Consider the following 15,735-nt stretch of genomic DNA (forward strand, 5'->3'; position numbering starts at 1 on the left):
TTTTAATTTAAATTAATATTTTTTAATATTTTTAAATTATTATAATATAATAATAGATATAAGAACCGCAACCAGATCCAAGTCTATGCGGAGCCGGATTTAAAATTTTTGGGTGTGGCTCTAAATCTAGATTCAATGCATCCAAAATCATGCTTTATTGTTTTTACATTTAAAATAAAAATTATTATTACCCCAAAGCGTGAGTCAATATTATAAAATGTATATATAAGTACAGACTTAAAAGTACAACTTTGTCTGTACTAGACGACTTGTGCCTTTCCATTTTTTGTCTAGTCAACGGGAAGATTAGTAGGTCAATAATAATAATAATAAATCGTTCGGGAATGCGATGAATATTATATTTTTAAAAAATTTAATTTTTTTTGTTAAAAATTAATATAATTTGTATGTTTTGGATTGTTTTGATGTGCTGATATTAAAAATAATTTTTAAAAAATAAAAAAATATTATTAACATGTATTTTAATATAAAAAATTATTTGAAAAGCAATTACAACCACACTACTAAACATCCCCTGGATATCAAGGGAAATTGGAGAGGAAGTATCCGAACTAAGAAAGAAGAATTTTACGTTCACGTATTCATTTGTGTGTGAAACGGAGAAAAGAGACTCTCTTTATATAAAAATTTCATGTTCGAGCCTCACACAGGTAGCTTCCTAAAAAGATTGTCTATCAACATGATTTGATTATTATCTCGTGATAATGGAAACAGAAACAATAAAACCAAAAAAAAATTTAATTAAAATGTATATATATAAAAATAAATTTATTTCTGAAATAATTTTACAATGAAGTTTATATTTTTAAAATAAAAGATACAGAGAAGAGATGCTATATTTTCAGACATAATATTTTTTATTTTTAAAATATCCTTATAAAATATATTTATTAATCCAATTGTATTGAATCATCTCTCAACATGAAATATCATAAAGAATATCATTTCAAAGTTGGATTCCTACCAGTCCCTCTTGGGTGGCTCTATGAGATTCCGTGTGTTGGTTTTCTAGTCCTCCACACTATTTGACAAAAATACTAAATCAATTTTTTATATTGTTTTATTATTATTATTATTATTATTATTGACATTGACAAAGTATTTTGTTTTTACAAACGGATGCGTTAGGAAATTAATATCAACCAATGGTTATATATATAAAAAAAAAAAAATTGAAGTTTAAAAAGAGAATGTGTTAGTGAGTTAATTTAAAATAATTTTTGAAATTATTAAGTTTAAAAAGAGAAATTTTTGAAATTATCATAAGTTCAGGCAACAGCAAACACATCATAAGCCTGATTTTGTTGTATCATTGCAGCTAGCCAACATATTAAAAAACATGCTCTTTACTTGATTCATCGAGATAGGGTTAGATTTTGCAATCTAAATCTCACATCCAAATGGAAAGAACGATAGTTAGTCATGGAGGGAGGTTGATTTAGCTGATTCTGGAAATTAAACTCTGATTTCGTGCACCAAGATTGTAGCTGATATGTTAGAAGACACATTTCCATCGTTTCTGCACCATAAAGAGACTTAATCAGGACCGAAACTAAGCCCTAAAGTTGCATGAGACCTCACTGATTTTGCCTCTTTCCTGCCCAAAAATCTGCAAATGCCATGAACAAAACAGCGACGTTTATTTTGAAACTCCAACTGTTGCTCTTCCCTTTTCACTCAAAATGCACTGTTTCATTTAATTTGAAATGACGTTGTTTTGAGTCTTGGTTAGGGTTTCTTCTTTTCTTTGATTTAATTGTGCCAAACTTCATTATAGTCTCTCCATTTTGGCGCATTTTGCTCCTTGGTTCCTAGTTTTTCAATTTCTTATGCTTGGTTAATTTCCATTTTTTTCTTAATTTTTTTCAATTCAGTCCCTAACAAAATTAAACATTCATATTATGTTAATAAATCAATCTCTCAACTCAAAACATTTCAAAATCAGTTTAAAACACAAAATTAAATTAAAGAAAAAATTACTTATTAACCTATTAACATTAAGAAAGACTTTTTTAATGGCTATAATTTGACCAACCGTTAACTTTTCTTATTTTTCATTGTTTTCTGGTTGTTTTCTCTCTTATATCTCAAACTAATAAACTTAAATATAAATAAAATGAATTTTTGGATGAAAATAAAAATTATAAAAACTATGATCCATCATGTGTTTTTTTTTTGTATTTTACTTTATGATTTTTTTTTTAATTTTGTCTTTGTATAAAATTTAAAACTATATGTCAATAGAATTAGATTATAAAAAAAATACATGGATAAAATAAAAAAAACAAAACAAAAAATTATAAAAAAAGTACTGAAGGACCTCTCCAGCGCCAGAAATTAGATAATTCTTTCAATTTAAGATAAAACGGTGACTTCAGCCTTTTGAATTACGGCCAATATAAAGTTAAGGACTCCGAAATACGTGTAGAGGTCACCAAATCAGCCGCCAATATTGATCACTACCGAAAAAATCACCTATTGAGATGTAGCCTCCATTTCATTTAAATAGGTTTTTTTTTTTTTTTTTAAGTTCCATCTTCTACTGCTTTCTTTCCATGCTTTCTTTTTTTTTCATTAAAGTTTTACTTTCAATTTTATTCTTTTATATTTTATTAATTTAGAATTAATCATCTTAATCATCTTAATCATCTCCTTCATTCGAATTGTATATTATTATTATTATTATTATTATGATCTCGTTCGAAGATTGCTTGCAAATCTCATTTGATGATGTTATCGAGGGGTTAATTTCAGGATTCAGTTACATAATTTATTTCTTTCGGTCAATATAATGTCTATAGAGATATTAAGCATGGTCCGTGCACAAGGTGGGGGTCGCCGGGAAATTGAATTCTAAATTAGTGGGTCGCCGGGAAATTGAATTCTAAATTAATGCCAAGTATATATGAAAAAATATATTAAATGAGTTGATCCCACGCTACACCTGCCTTGGTGTAGCCTCAAGAGTAATAGTTGCAAATTTCATGTGTGTTAGTTGTTTTTATAATTATGGTTTGAAAATATAAGTTTTTTAAAAATATAACTATATTATAGTTTTTTTGTTAATCAAAGTTCTAAGAGGATTTTCAGTAGAATCCATATAAAATTATAGTATTTATTAATTAATTAAATACATTAAAAATTATATAATTGAGATAAAATACAGTTTCATTTATATTTTATTTTATCACGTTGCAAAATGGACCAAACATTCTTTTTAAATCTAGCAATGGTCCGTATACACCTATAATTGGATTTAAAAAAATCTAATATGCTTTATAATAATCAAGGTGTTTTTTATAATAATTGAGTAAGGTGTTTTATATATTATTCCAAGTATATGATAAATTTGTATCCGTATACATGAACTAAAAATATAAACGATGATGAATAAACTCAAATATTGTATCCCCAGTATTTAATTTAAAAGGGAAATATAAAAAATCATACCAATTTTTTTTTGTTATTTTTTTAATACATACAATTTATGTTATCACCTATCTGATATAATTCATTTAAAAAATCGTTATTTTTCCATTTTTCTGGAAATAAAATAAATTTACCTTAGGGAGTAAACATGTCTATTTTGAATAAATGCTAAACTATACAACTTTTTAGTTTTCATTATTGATGCAATGTATGGTCGAAACTAGATAATTTCTAGAAATAATAAGAATAGAAATGTCTGAAATTTTATTTAAAAGTAATAATTGATTTCAAAATCTCATAAAAGTAGTTTAAATCATTCGTCATAGCCAAATAAAGAAAAGATAATTAAGAAAGCTATTTTTTTTAAAATATGAGCAAAAGCAAATATTCAAAACATATAAATAATAATATAAATAACCTAAAAGTAAATATTCAAAGTGAACTATAATAATAATAATAATAATAATAATAATATAAATAATTTACTGCTACCATGTCTGTAGCATTGCACTCCTCTTCCAACCCTATATAATCCCAACGTTTTCATCAGGCTGTGTTACCATTGATTCCTTTGTTCTCCTCGCAGTTTTCAAACTCCATTGCTTCAAATACTTCTCAACCGCTCCCACCTTAATTTCCTGCAAATTGATTAGAAATGGCAGACAAGATCAAAGTATGGTGCTTCCTACTTTTCCTATTAAGGCTGGTGTCGAATTTGCAAAATTGTGCTCATGCCGCTCCACAGGTGCCTTGTTTTTTCATATTTGGAGACTCGTTGGCGGATAGTGGCAACAACAACAACCTTGTCACAGCTGCTAAGGCCAATTACCGCCCATATGGAATTGACTTCCCAAATGGAACCACCGGAAGGTTTACTAATGGCCGAACCGTAGTGGATATCATTGGTGCTCCCTTCTCGTCTCCTTGCACGTTATCACTTTCACATTAGTTTCGAAATGCAAAATAATTTGTCTCATATATACCAAATTATATCAGTTTAAGTCTTGTTTATCACGTAGTATAGCGTAATTAATATCACAATAACATGCATATGAAATTATTTCCACATAAAGTTTCATCATATATTATATATTGTTTAAGAATAAATTACATCATCTCTCCTGAAGTATAGTTCAGGTATTTAGTCAAAAGTTGTGAATTGATAGAACAACCTGCATAGAAAAACTTTATAATGCTACAGTAATAATTACAGTACATGAGAGAAGAGAAAAAATCATATGGATGTTCAAAATGATAATGATGTCTTTCTTCTTCATAAAAAATTATTTCTTAGTTTTTTTTTTTTTTTTGTTTCTCTCTTTTCTTGTGTCTATCTCTTTCACCATAGAATTTATATGTCAAAATCCCCTTAACCGTGATCATAGCAGAACAATTTATTTGCACATACGGATACGGTTCAGATGGTGAATAGACATTACATTTGGGCATTTGCAGGTGAACTTCTGGGCTTTAACCAATTTATTCCACCATTTGCAACTGCTAGAGGCAGAGACATATTGGTTGGTGTTAACTATGCATCTGGGGCATCAGGGATTCGTGATGAGAGTGGAAGGCAACTGGTACCAAATAATTTACGTTGTAGTCATTTTTTGCCTGTGAGTATTTTTACAACGTCCTATGATTTAACTTCTATATTTGTTTTTTTTTTTCCTATTTCCGTTGACATGTTCCAGGGTGATAGAATCAGCCTAAATGAGCAATTGCAAAATCATGCTGCTACACTCAGTCGCTTGACTCAATTACTAGGGACTAAGCAGGCAGCAGAAAATTACCTTAATAAGTGCTTATATTATGTCAGCTTGGGCAGTAATGACTACTTAAACAACTACTTCATGCCTAGCAATTATACAACAAGCCGATTATACACCCCTGATCAATATGCCAAGGTTTAATTGACCAGTATAGTCAGCAAATAAAGGTTGGTATTGCTATCCGTTTCGCACGCTTTCTAGTTCGGTTCTGAAGAAATTTTATTATGTTCAAGATATAATAATTGTATTTGTACCTTAATTTATGCATTATATTCCATATATATTTTAATTTATCTTTTTTGTGAATTTATGTCTTTTGTTTCTATTTTTCTTCAGCTTCTGTACCACCTAGGAGCCAGGAAAATTGCCTTGCCTGGACTTCGACCAATAGGCAGCATTCCATACTCATTTTCTACTCTATGCCGCAACAATGTCTCTTGTGTGACCAATATAAACAACGCAGTCCTCCCTTTTAACGCAGGACTTGTATCACTTGTTGATCAACTGAATAGAGAGTTCAATGACGCACGCTTTATATACCTGAATTCTACTGGGATGTCATCTGGCGATCCTTCTGTGCTCGGTAAGTCATCCAACCTGTTGGTGGAGGATGTTACAATTTATTAATACGAGGAATTACTCAGTATACAAGGAGTACGATTCACAGTATACCTAATAATTTCTTGTTTTAATGATTACTATATATTTGGCTCTAAGCAATGGAAATTGTCTGTTTTGTGCATAACAGGGTTTAGGGTTACAAACGTTGGATGTTGTCCAGCACGTAGTGATGGCCAATGCATTCAAGACCCATGCCAAAATAGGACTGAATATGCGTTTTGGGATGCAATTCATCCTACCGAAGCTTTGAACCAATTCACTGCAAGAAGATCGTACAATGCCATTCTTCCATCTGATGCTTATCCAACCGATATCAGTCATTTAATCAGTTAACATGCAGATCTAAGTCAAGGAAGATAATATTCCATAAATAATATAATAAATAATTTATAGAAAATAAGGTGGTCTTGGTCACTTTGTTACGATGTTAAAATTATGCAAAACAGCAGTCTAATAATATGACTTCTTGTAAACGAAAAAGAAAAACAAAACAGTCTGACAATATGCTGTAACATGCATGTACTTGTACCTCAAGAATGATATATAAGATCGTTTTCTTACGAAATATTTGGATAAACTATCTTTTTCGTGCATATAGATTATCAACTTTCCAGTTCTACTCTTCTAGTTTAAATTTTGCTCTTCATTATTAAAAACTAACAGAAGGTTAATTTTATCACATTTTTGTTTTATTTTTATGATTTTTCTCTCATCTTTCCCTCTCAAATCAACATCTATGTTATCACATGCATTTAGAAACCTAAAAAACTCAAAAAGCAAATTTAAAAAATAGTTTAGTTGATGGTTGGGAGTGGCATTGAAACGTTTAGAAAACCACAACGGTAGCATTGAGAGATTTTAAGGTATAGAAGCAAATATTGATGACTTTAGAAGGACCAAATTAAATTTTAACCAATTTTTTTTTCTTTTGGACTTTTTAATTTTACTTTTACTTTTTTTAGTAGGATCAATTGATTTTACTTACCTAAAATTATACGTGCTTGAGTATAATATATATAGTTGATAATATTGGACTTAATTACGAAAAAAAGAATTAATTTGTCTAGACATTTGAACTGTTACTGTCTGAACACTCATCACATTTTTAACTATATCTAGAGTTATTGAACTCTGTTTCAAGCGGGATTAGTATCGTTGGAAAGCTAATACACGAGGCTACAAGTTCTCTGAAGGAAGGAGAACCCAGTTCTCCCTTTGAGATAGTCAAAATTGCTCATCAACAAACACTACCTTACAGGGTCTGTCAGGACCCAATCTCGGTTGATGACCCATAGCTGGGGTTCTACAGCTCCATATTGAGCAATTCTAATTTTCTTTGTTAGCTAACATCCAAAACTACAATTACTATGAAGAAACTTGATCATAATTCTCTCATCCTCCTACTCGAATTCTCTCCAAAAGTCAGGAGATGAATCTGTCCAGATTCATCAACCTTTTCATTTACACACAACATCCACAATTTAACTTTTTCTCTTTTATCTCAACCCCTGGCCATATCACATATCGTTTAAGAGTGTCAAAAAAATATCTTTATAAGAGCCAATTTTTCTTATTTATTTCAATCTTCCCTCTTATCGTTAAAATAAAACATTCTTATCGATATAAAAATAAATTTATTTCTGAAATAATTTTACAATGAAGTTTATATTTTTAAAATAAAAGATACAGAGAAGAGATGCTATATTTTCAGACATAATATTTTTTATTTTTAAAATATCCTTATAAAATATATTTATTAATCCAATTGTATTGAATCATCTCTCAACATGAAATATCATAAAGAATATCATTTCAAAGTTGGATTCCTACCAGTCCCTCTTGGGTGGCTCTATGAGATTCCGTGTGTTGGTTTTCTAGTCCTCCACACTATTTGACAAAAATACTAAATCAATTTTTTATATTGTTTTATTATTATTATTATTATTATTATTGACATTGACAAAGTATTTTGTTTTTACAAACGGATGCGTTAGGAAATTAATATCAACCAATGGTTATATATATATATAAAAAAAAATTGAAGTTTAAAAAGAGAATGTGTTAGTGAGTTAATTTAAAATAATTTTTGAAATTATTAAGTTTAAAAAGAGAAATTTTTGAAATTATCATAAGTTCAGGCAACAGCAAACACATTATAAAAACTGATGGGATTAGAGAACATCAACAACATAGCAATTATAAAGCAAACTAAACACCAAGCAACTTACCTTAGATAGGACGTACTAGGGGTATTAAAATCTTCCCTTTACGCAACTAATCATTTACCTTAGAATCTCTGAAAGACCAGTTAGGTTTTCAATGAGTATAATACTAGGTAGCGACTCCCTTTTTTACAAAACAAAGACCTTGACATCATTCCCCGCTCCCGGGAAGTATCGTCACTCTCTTATTTTGCCTTCGTTCTCGGCTCCTGTGTTGTTCCAGTGTTTTTTTTCATTTCTGTCTTTCTCTCTGTGTGTTTTTTAGCCTGTCTTTTTCCCTGTGAGGCCTTTCTCTAGCTTTTATAAAGCCAGGAAGGTCGTGTGTTCATGCCTCCAGAAATGAGGCACGTTCCGTGAGGGATCATAGGCATCGTGGTCCATGATCTGCTGGCTATGTCTCCTATTGATCCAGTCTTCAGTATGAGGAGATGATAAACAGTGTGCGTTGAAAACGACACCGATTTCACATGAAATGACTATTTTTAATTTGACCCCTAAACTTCTAACATTTAACAATTGGGTCTCTGATTTCATTAATTAAACAATTCCAAGTTCAATTAAATCACCAAACTTCCAATTCTTTCATTTTTTTAACCAAAGTGACCCCTAAATTATAATTCAATCCTCAAACTTCAAATTTGTATTTTCTTAACTCAGTTATCAAATATTTTTTATTCATTCATTTTTTACCGTATTATTTTTGTTTTTGGATTCGGAGAGTTAAAACATGATCTCTTGTATCGTGATTGTATCCAATATATCATAAAACATGATTTTTGCTTGATTCATGGAGATAGGACCAAATTTTGAAAGCTAAATCTTTCATCAAAATCGAAAGGATGGTTGCTGGTATTGGGAGGAGGTTAATTGAGTGAGCATGTTTGACACAAAATCTAATGTGGATTCTAAGAGTTAAAGCCTGATTTCTTGTATCATTGCAGCTAGCCAACATATTAAAAAACATGCTCTTTACTTGATTCATCGAGATAGGGTTAGATTTTGCAATCTAAATCTCACATCCAAATGGAAAGAACGATAGTTAGTCATGGAGGGAGGTTGATTTAGCTGATTCTGGAAATTAAACTCTGATTTCGTGCACCAAGATTGTAGCTGATATGTTAGAAGACACATTTCCATCGTTTCTGCACCATAAAGAGACTTAATCAGGACCGAAACTAAGCCCTAAAGTTGCATGAGACCTCACTGATTTTGCCTCTTTCCTGCCCAAAAATCTGCGAATGCCATGAACAAAACAGCGACGTTTATTTTGAAACTCCAACTGTTGCTCTTCCCTTTTCACTCAAAATGCACTGTTTCATTTAATTTGAAATGACGTTGTTTTGAGTCTTGGTTAGGGTTTCTTCTTTTCTTTGATTTAATTGTGCCAAACTTCATTATAGTCTCTCCATTTTGGCGCATTTTGCTCCTTGGTTCCTAGTTTTTCAATTTCTTATGCTTGGTTAATTTCCATTTTTTTCTTAATTTTTTTCAATTCAGTCCCTAACAAAATTAAACATTCATATTATGTTAATAAATCAATCTCTCAACTCAAAACATTTCAAAATCAGTTTAAAACACAAAATTAAATTAAAGAAAAAATTACTTATTAACCTATTAACATTAAGAAAGACTTTTTTAATGGCTATAATTTGACCAACCGTTAACTTTTCTTATTTTTCATTGTTTTCTGGTTGTTTTCTCTCTTATATCTCAAACTAATAAACTTAAATATAAATAAAATGAATTTTTGGATGAAAATAAAAATTATAAAAACTATGATCCATCATGTGTTTTTTTTTTGTATTTTACTTTATGATTTTTTTTTTAATTTTGTCTTTGTATAAAATTTAAAACTATATGTCAATAGAATTAGATTATAAAAAAAATACATGGATAAAATAAAAAAAACAAAACAAAAAATTATAAAGAAAGTACTGAAGGACCTCTCCAGCGCCAGAAATTAGATAATTCTTTCAATTTAAGATAAAACGGTGACTTCAGCCTTTTGAATTACGGCCAATATAAAGTTAAGGACTCCGAAATACGTGTAGAGGTCACCAAATCAGCCGCCAATATTGATCACTACCGAAAAAATCACCTATTGAGATGTAGCCTCCATTTCATTTAAATAGGTTTTTTTTTTTTTTTTTAAGTTCCATCTTCTACTGCTTTCTTTCCATGCTTTCTTTTTTTTTTCATTAAAGTTTTACTTTCAATTTTATTCTTTTATATTTTATTAATTTAGAATTAATCATCTTAATCATCTCCTCCATTCGAATTGTATATTATTATTATTATTATTATTATGATCTCGTTCGAAGATTGCTTGCAAATCTCATTTGATGATGTTATCGAGGGGTTAATTTCAGGATTCAGTTACATAATTTATTTCTTTCGGTCAATATAATGTCTATAGAGATATTAAGCATGGTCCGTGCACAAGGTGGGGGTCGCCGGGAAATTGAATTCTAAATTAGTGGGTCGCCGGGAAATTGAATTCTAAATTAATGCCAAGTATATATGAAAAAATATATTAAATGAGTTGATCCCACGCTACACCTGCCTTGGTGTAGCCTCAAGAGTAATAGTTGCAAATTTCATGTGTGTTAGTTGTTTTTATAATTATGGTTTGAAAATATAAGTTTTTTAAAAATATAACTATATTATAGTTTTTTTGTTAATCAAAGTTCTAAGAGGATTTTCAGTAGAATCCATATAAAATTATAGTATTTATTAATTAATTAAATACATTAAAAATTATATAATTGAGATAAAATACAGTTTCATTTATATTTTATTTTATCACGTTGCAAAATGGACCAAACATTCTTTTTAAATCTAGCAATGGTCCGTATACACCTATAATTGGATTTAAAAAAAATCTAATATGCTTTATAATAATCAAGGTGTTTTTTATAATAATTGAGTAAGGTGTTTTATATATTATTCCAAGTATATGATAAATTTGTATCCGTATACATGAACTAAAAATATAAACGATGATGAATAAACTCAAATATTGTATCCCCAGTATTTAATTTAAAAGGGAAATATAAAAAATCATACCAATTTGTTTTTGTTATTTTTTTAATACATACAATTTATGTTATCACCTATCTGATATAATTCATTTAAAAAATCGTTATTTTTTCATTTTTCTGGAAATAAAATAAATTTACCTTAGGGAGTAAACATGTCTATTTTGAATAAATGCTAAACTATACAACTTTTTAGTTTTCATTATTGATGCAATGTATGGTCGAAACTAGATAATTTCTAGAAATAATAAGAATAGAAATGTCTGAAATTTTATTTAAAAGTAATAATTGATTTCAAAATCTCATAAAAGTAGTTTAAATCATTCGTCATAGCCAAATAAAGAAAAGATAATTAAGAAAGCTATTTTTTTTAAAATATGAGCAAAAGCAAATATTCAAAACATATAAATAATAATATAAATAACCTAAAAGTAAATATTCAAAGTGAACTATAATAATAATAATAATAATAATAATAATATAAATAATTTACTGCTACCATGTCTGTAGCATTGCACTCCTCTTCCAACCCTATATAATCCCAACGTTTTCATCAGGCTGTGTTACCATTGATTCCTTTGTTCTCCTCGCAGTTTTCAAACTCCATTGCTTCAAATACTTCTCAACCGCTCCCACCTTAATTTCCTGCAAATTGATTAGAAATGGCAGACAAGATCAAAGTATGGTGCTTCCTACTTTTCCTATTAAGGCTGGTGTCGAATTTGCAAAATTGTGCTCATGCCGCTCCACAGGTGCCTTGTTTTTTCATATTTGGAGACTCGTTGGCGGATAGTGGCAACAACAACAACCTTGTCACAGCTGCTAAGGCCAATTACCGCCCATATGGAATTGACTTCCCAAATGGAACCACCGGAAGGTTTACTAATGGCCGAACCGTAGTGGATATCATTGGTGCTCCCTTCTCGTCTCCTTGCACGTTATCACTTTCACATTAGTTTCGAAATGCAAAATAATTTGTCTCATATATACCAAATTATATCAGTTTAAGTCTTGTTTATCACGTAGTATAGCGTAATTAATATCACAATAACATGCATATGAAATTATTTCCACATAAAGTTTCATCATATATTATATATTGTTTAAGAATAAATTACATCATCTCTCCTGAAGTATAGTTCAGGTATTTAGTCAAAAGTTGTGAATTGATAGAACAACCTGCATAGAAAAACTTTATAATGCTACAGTAATAATTACAGTACATGAGAGAAGAGAAAAAATCATATGGATGTTCAAAATGATAATGATGTCTTTCTTCTTCATAAAAAATTATTTCTTAGTTTTTTTTTTTTTTGTTTCTCTCTTTTCTTGTGTCTATCTCTTTCACCATAGAATTTATATGTCAAAATCCCCTTAACCGTGATCATAGCAGAACAATTTATTTGCACATACGGATACGGTTCAGATGGTGAATAGACATTACATTTGGGCATTTGCAGGTGAACTTCTGGGCTTTAACCAATTTATTCCACCATTTGCAACTGCTAGAGGCAGAGACATATTGGTTGGTGTTAACTATGCATCTGGGGCATCAGGGATTCGTGATGAGAGTGGAAGGCAACTGGTACCAAATAATTTACGTTGTAGTCATTTTTTGCCTGTGAGTATTTTTACAACGTCCTATGATTTAACTTCTATATTTGTTTTTTTTTTTCCTATTTCCGTTGACATGTTCCAGGGTGATAGAATCAGCCTAAATGAGCAATTGCAAAATCATGCTGCTACACTCAGTCGCTTGACTCAATTACTAGGGACTAAGCAGGCAGCAGAAAATTACCTTAATAAGTGCTTATATTATGTCAGCTTGGGCAGTAATGACTACTTAAACAACTACTTCATGCCTAGCAATTATACAACAAGCCGATTATACACCCCTGATCAATATGCCAAGGTTTTAATTGACCAGTATAGTCAGCAAATAAAGGTTGGTATTGCTATCCGTTTCGCACGCTTTCTAGTTCGGTTCTGAAGAAATTTTATTATGTTCAAGATATAATAATTGTATTTGTACCTTAATTTATGCATTATATTCCATATATATTTTAATTTATCTTTTTTGTGAATTTATGTCTTTTGTTTCTATTTTTCTTCAGCTTCTGTACCACCTAGGAGCCAGGAAAATTGCCTTGCCTGGACTTCGACCAATAGGCAGCATTCCATACTCATTTTCTACTCTATGCCGCAACAATGTCTCTTGTGTGACCAATATAAACAACGCAGTCCTCCCTTTTAACGCAGGACTTGTATCACTTGTTGATCAACTGAATAGAGAGTTCAATGACGCACGCTTTATATACCTGAATTCTACTGGGATGTCATCTGGCGATCCTTCTGTGCTCGGTAAGTCATCCAACCTGTTGGTGGAGGATGTTACAATTTATTAATACGAGGAATTACTCAGTATACAAGGAGTACGATGTTGGGGAAATCCGACCTGGGATGTACTGAGAGTTGCTCAAAGGAGGGATAGCACACTGAGACACAATATTTTACGTGGTTCGGCAAAACCGCCTACATCCACGGGAGAGAGTCATTGTATTAGAGATAGAGAAAGGGTTACAATACATAGGAGGAGGATTACATCCACTCTACTCAACTCATCAACTCATTTTTGCTGCACTTGCAGCTGCTGCAATGGCAGCAAGGCTGCTGCCATTGCAGCCTCTCTTTCTCTCTTGATCTCTCTACTGCACTCACGTTCTCTCTCACATTTTGCTCTCTCATAATGTCTTTATTTATAGGCATTTCATGGCAGCTGTTCTTGCTTTGTTGTCAACATTGGTGGCTGCCAAACTCCAGCTCATTCAACAATGGTGGCTGCCAACCTTTGACATCTTGGATGGGTGCACATGCAATGGCAACAACCCAACAATCACCCCCCTTTGCCATTCATGTGGGGCAACTGTCCTCTTGCTTCTTCAGCACAGGCTTGCATCTTGCAGCTCTTCCAAGCTTACCATTCTGAGAGCGTCTTTGGCCAAGTTTGCAGGTACTTGCCAAACCTTTCAATCACCAGAGTCACCAAAGCACACCTTTTCTCACACAAAAGGATCACTACAACCAGATGGTCTGCCACTTCACATCTGAAGAGTGTTAACGCTTGTCTCTGGGACACAACATTCCCCTTCGAGCGTATCAACCATGCTCGGTCCGGAATGACTCATCAAGCCTCACATCAAGGCTTACAACACCCCCTCAAACGGAAATTTATATTTCCAAGTGCGACAGTCATTATCTGAGTATCTCAATATGATCACGAGCTCACCACTCTTCCAAGAGTCTACTCATCCAGGAGTTGCGCCTGCCCTCTGTTCCACCCTAGGAACCACGCCTTACTTCTCCGTGAGTCTCCCGCTCTTAGTCGTAAGAGTCCAGGTAGCTCTCCACCTTTAACCATGGGGGCAGCCCATAAAGGTTGATCCATATCTATCTTCATACTCTGAGTATTACAATGCCATTACCGAGCTCACCACCTTGACAAGAGTCAACTCGTTCTCGGAACCTGCGCATGCCCTTCTGCTTCTTCATAGCAGCCGCGTCTTAATGCTCCACAAGTCATCCACTTATTGTCCAAGGCAAATATCTTCTAGCTCATTGATCTTTAGCATGGGGGCAATATCCATGAAAGTCAATCCTGCATTTGTCTCCATACTCATCATAGCCACTTCATTGGCTATCCATCTGTCCACTCATATCCAACCATCACATTGGCTCTGGGGTTGTTCTGAACTTGGGCTCCTATCGTGGCCCATACACCTTCTCTAAGGTGTCTTCGCCCGTTGTCATGGGGCGGTCTGAACTGGGGCTCCTATCATGGCCTTCACACCTTCTCCAAGGTGTCTTCGCCTTTCATAGGCGGTCACATCCTCCTTCAGCTGAGATGCTTCAAAGTGGCTCCAAAAAAGTTCTCTACCACCATGTGCACTATGGGAGAGATAACTGCCACTAATTACATAGAAAGAGAAACTTGCGGTATACTCCTCGCAATCCTCCACCTCGATTTCTATGTTTGGAGCTTCTACGCCTTTCTGCTTGACAGCTCCACCTACACCAACTCTCTTTGGTGTCTTCGCCTTTTATCATAGGCGGTCGCCTTTTATCACAGGCGTTAGCACCCCCTCAATTAGGTGCCTCTGCAACAGCTCTCTTTCCATCCTTGCATGCATTGGAAAGGTCTTCGCCTGTTGTCTTCATCAAAAGCATAAGAGACTTCCTGTTGTACAAACTTTAACAGTCTCTGCTTTGAGCTTCATCTGAGAACACTTCTTCTCCTTGCACCTGGTGTCTCATTACAGTACCTCGTTGGATCCTACGGGTACCTCTGCACAATCTCCGTGTGCCCTCGTGCAATTTCTGTTCTCTAGATTTCTCCCTATTCCTTGCTTATGTTTGACAGCAGCTCATCCTGTCACAACACCTGTCCAAGTCAAAATAGGGTGCCAATCTTTATCCCCTTGCTGTATTTCTCTTCCATTATCAGGGTCTTCATCAATTCTCCCTTCGAGAAATCACAGTCACCGAATCTAACTTCTTTGGAGAAATCACCACTTCATCAGATCCTTGATCATACGGAACCCAACTGTTCCCTTGTGCCGTCATCCTGCTAGTCTT

The 15,735-nt window shown here is 32.6% G+C and overlaps 1 protein-coding gene across 1 annotated transcript in view; it reads left to right on the forward strand.

Moving 5' to 3' along the window:
• Positions 1-15,735, forward strand: part of LOC112323305 (uncharacterized) — a 97,825-nt gene that overhangs the window by 79,774 nt on the left and 2,316 nt on the right. The window contains 10 exon segments of the mRNA XM_052449659.1: positions 4,196-4,355; positions 4,906-5,030; positions 5,145-5,355; positions 5,358-5,389; positions 5,559-5,805; positions 5,971-6,171; positions 11,764-12,015; positions 12,564-12,688; positions 12,803-13,048; positions 13,218-13,464. Coding sequence (XP_052305619.1) covers positions 4,196-4,355; positions 4,906-5,030; positions 5,145-5,355; positions 5,358-5,389; positions 5,559-5,805; positions 5,971-6,171; positions 11,764-12,015; positions 12,564-12,688; positions 12,803-13,048; positions 13,218-13,464 — 1,846 coding nt within the window.

Source organism: Populus trichocarpa, chromosome 19 (assembly GCF_000002775.5).
Source record: "Populus trichocarpa isolate Nisqually-1 chromosome 19, P.trichocarpa_v4.1, whole genome shotgun sequence".
In the NCBI taxonomy this organism is placed as follows: domain Eukaryota; kingdom Viridiplantae; phylum Streptophyta; class Magnoliopsida; order Malpighiales; family Salicaceae; genus Populus; species Populus trichocarpa.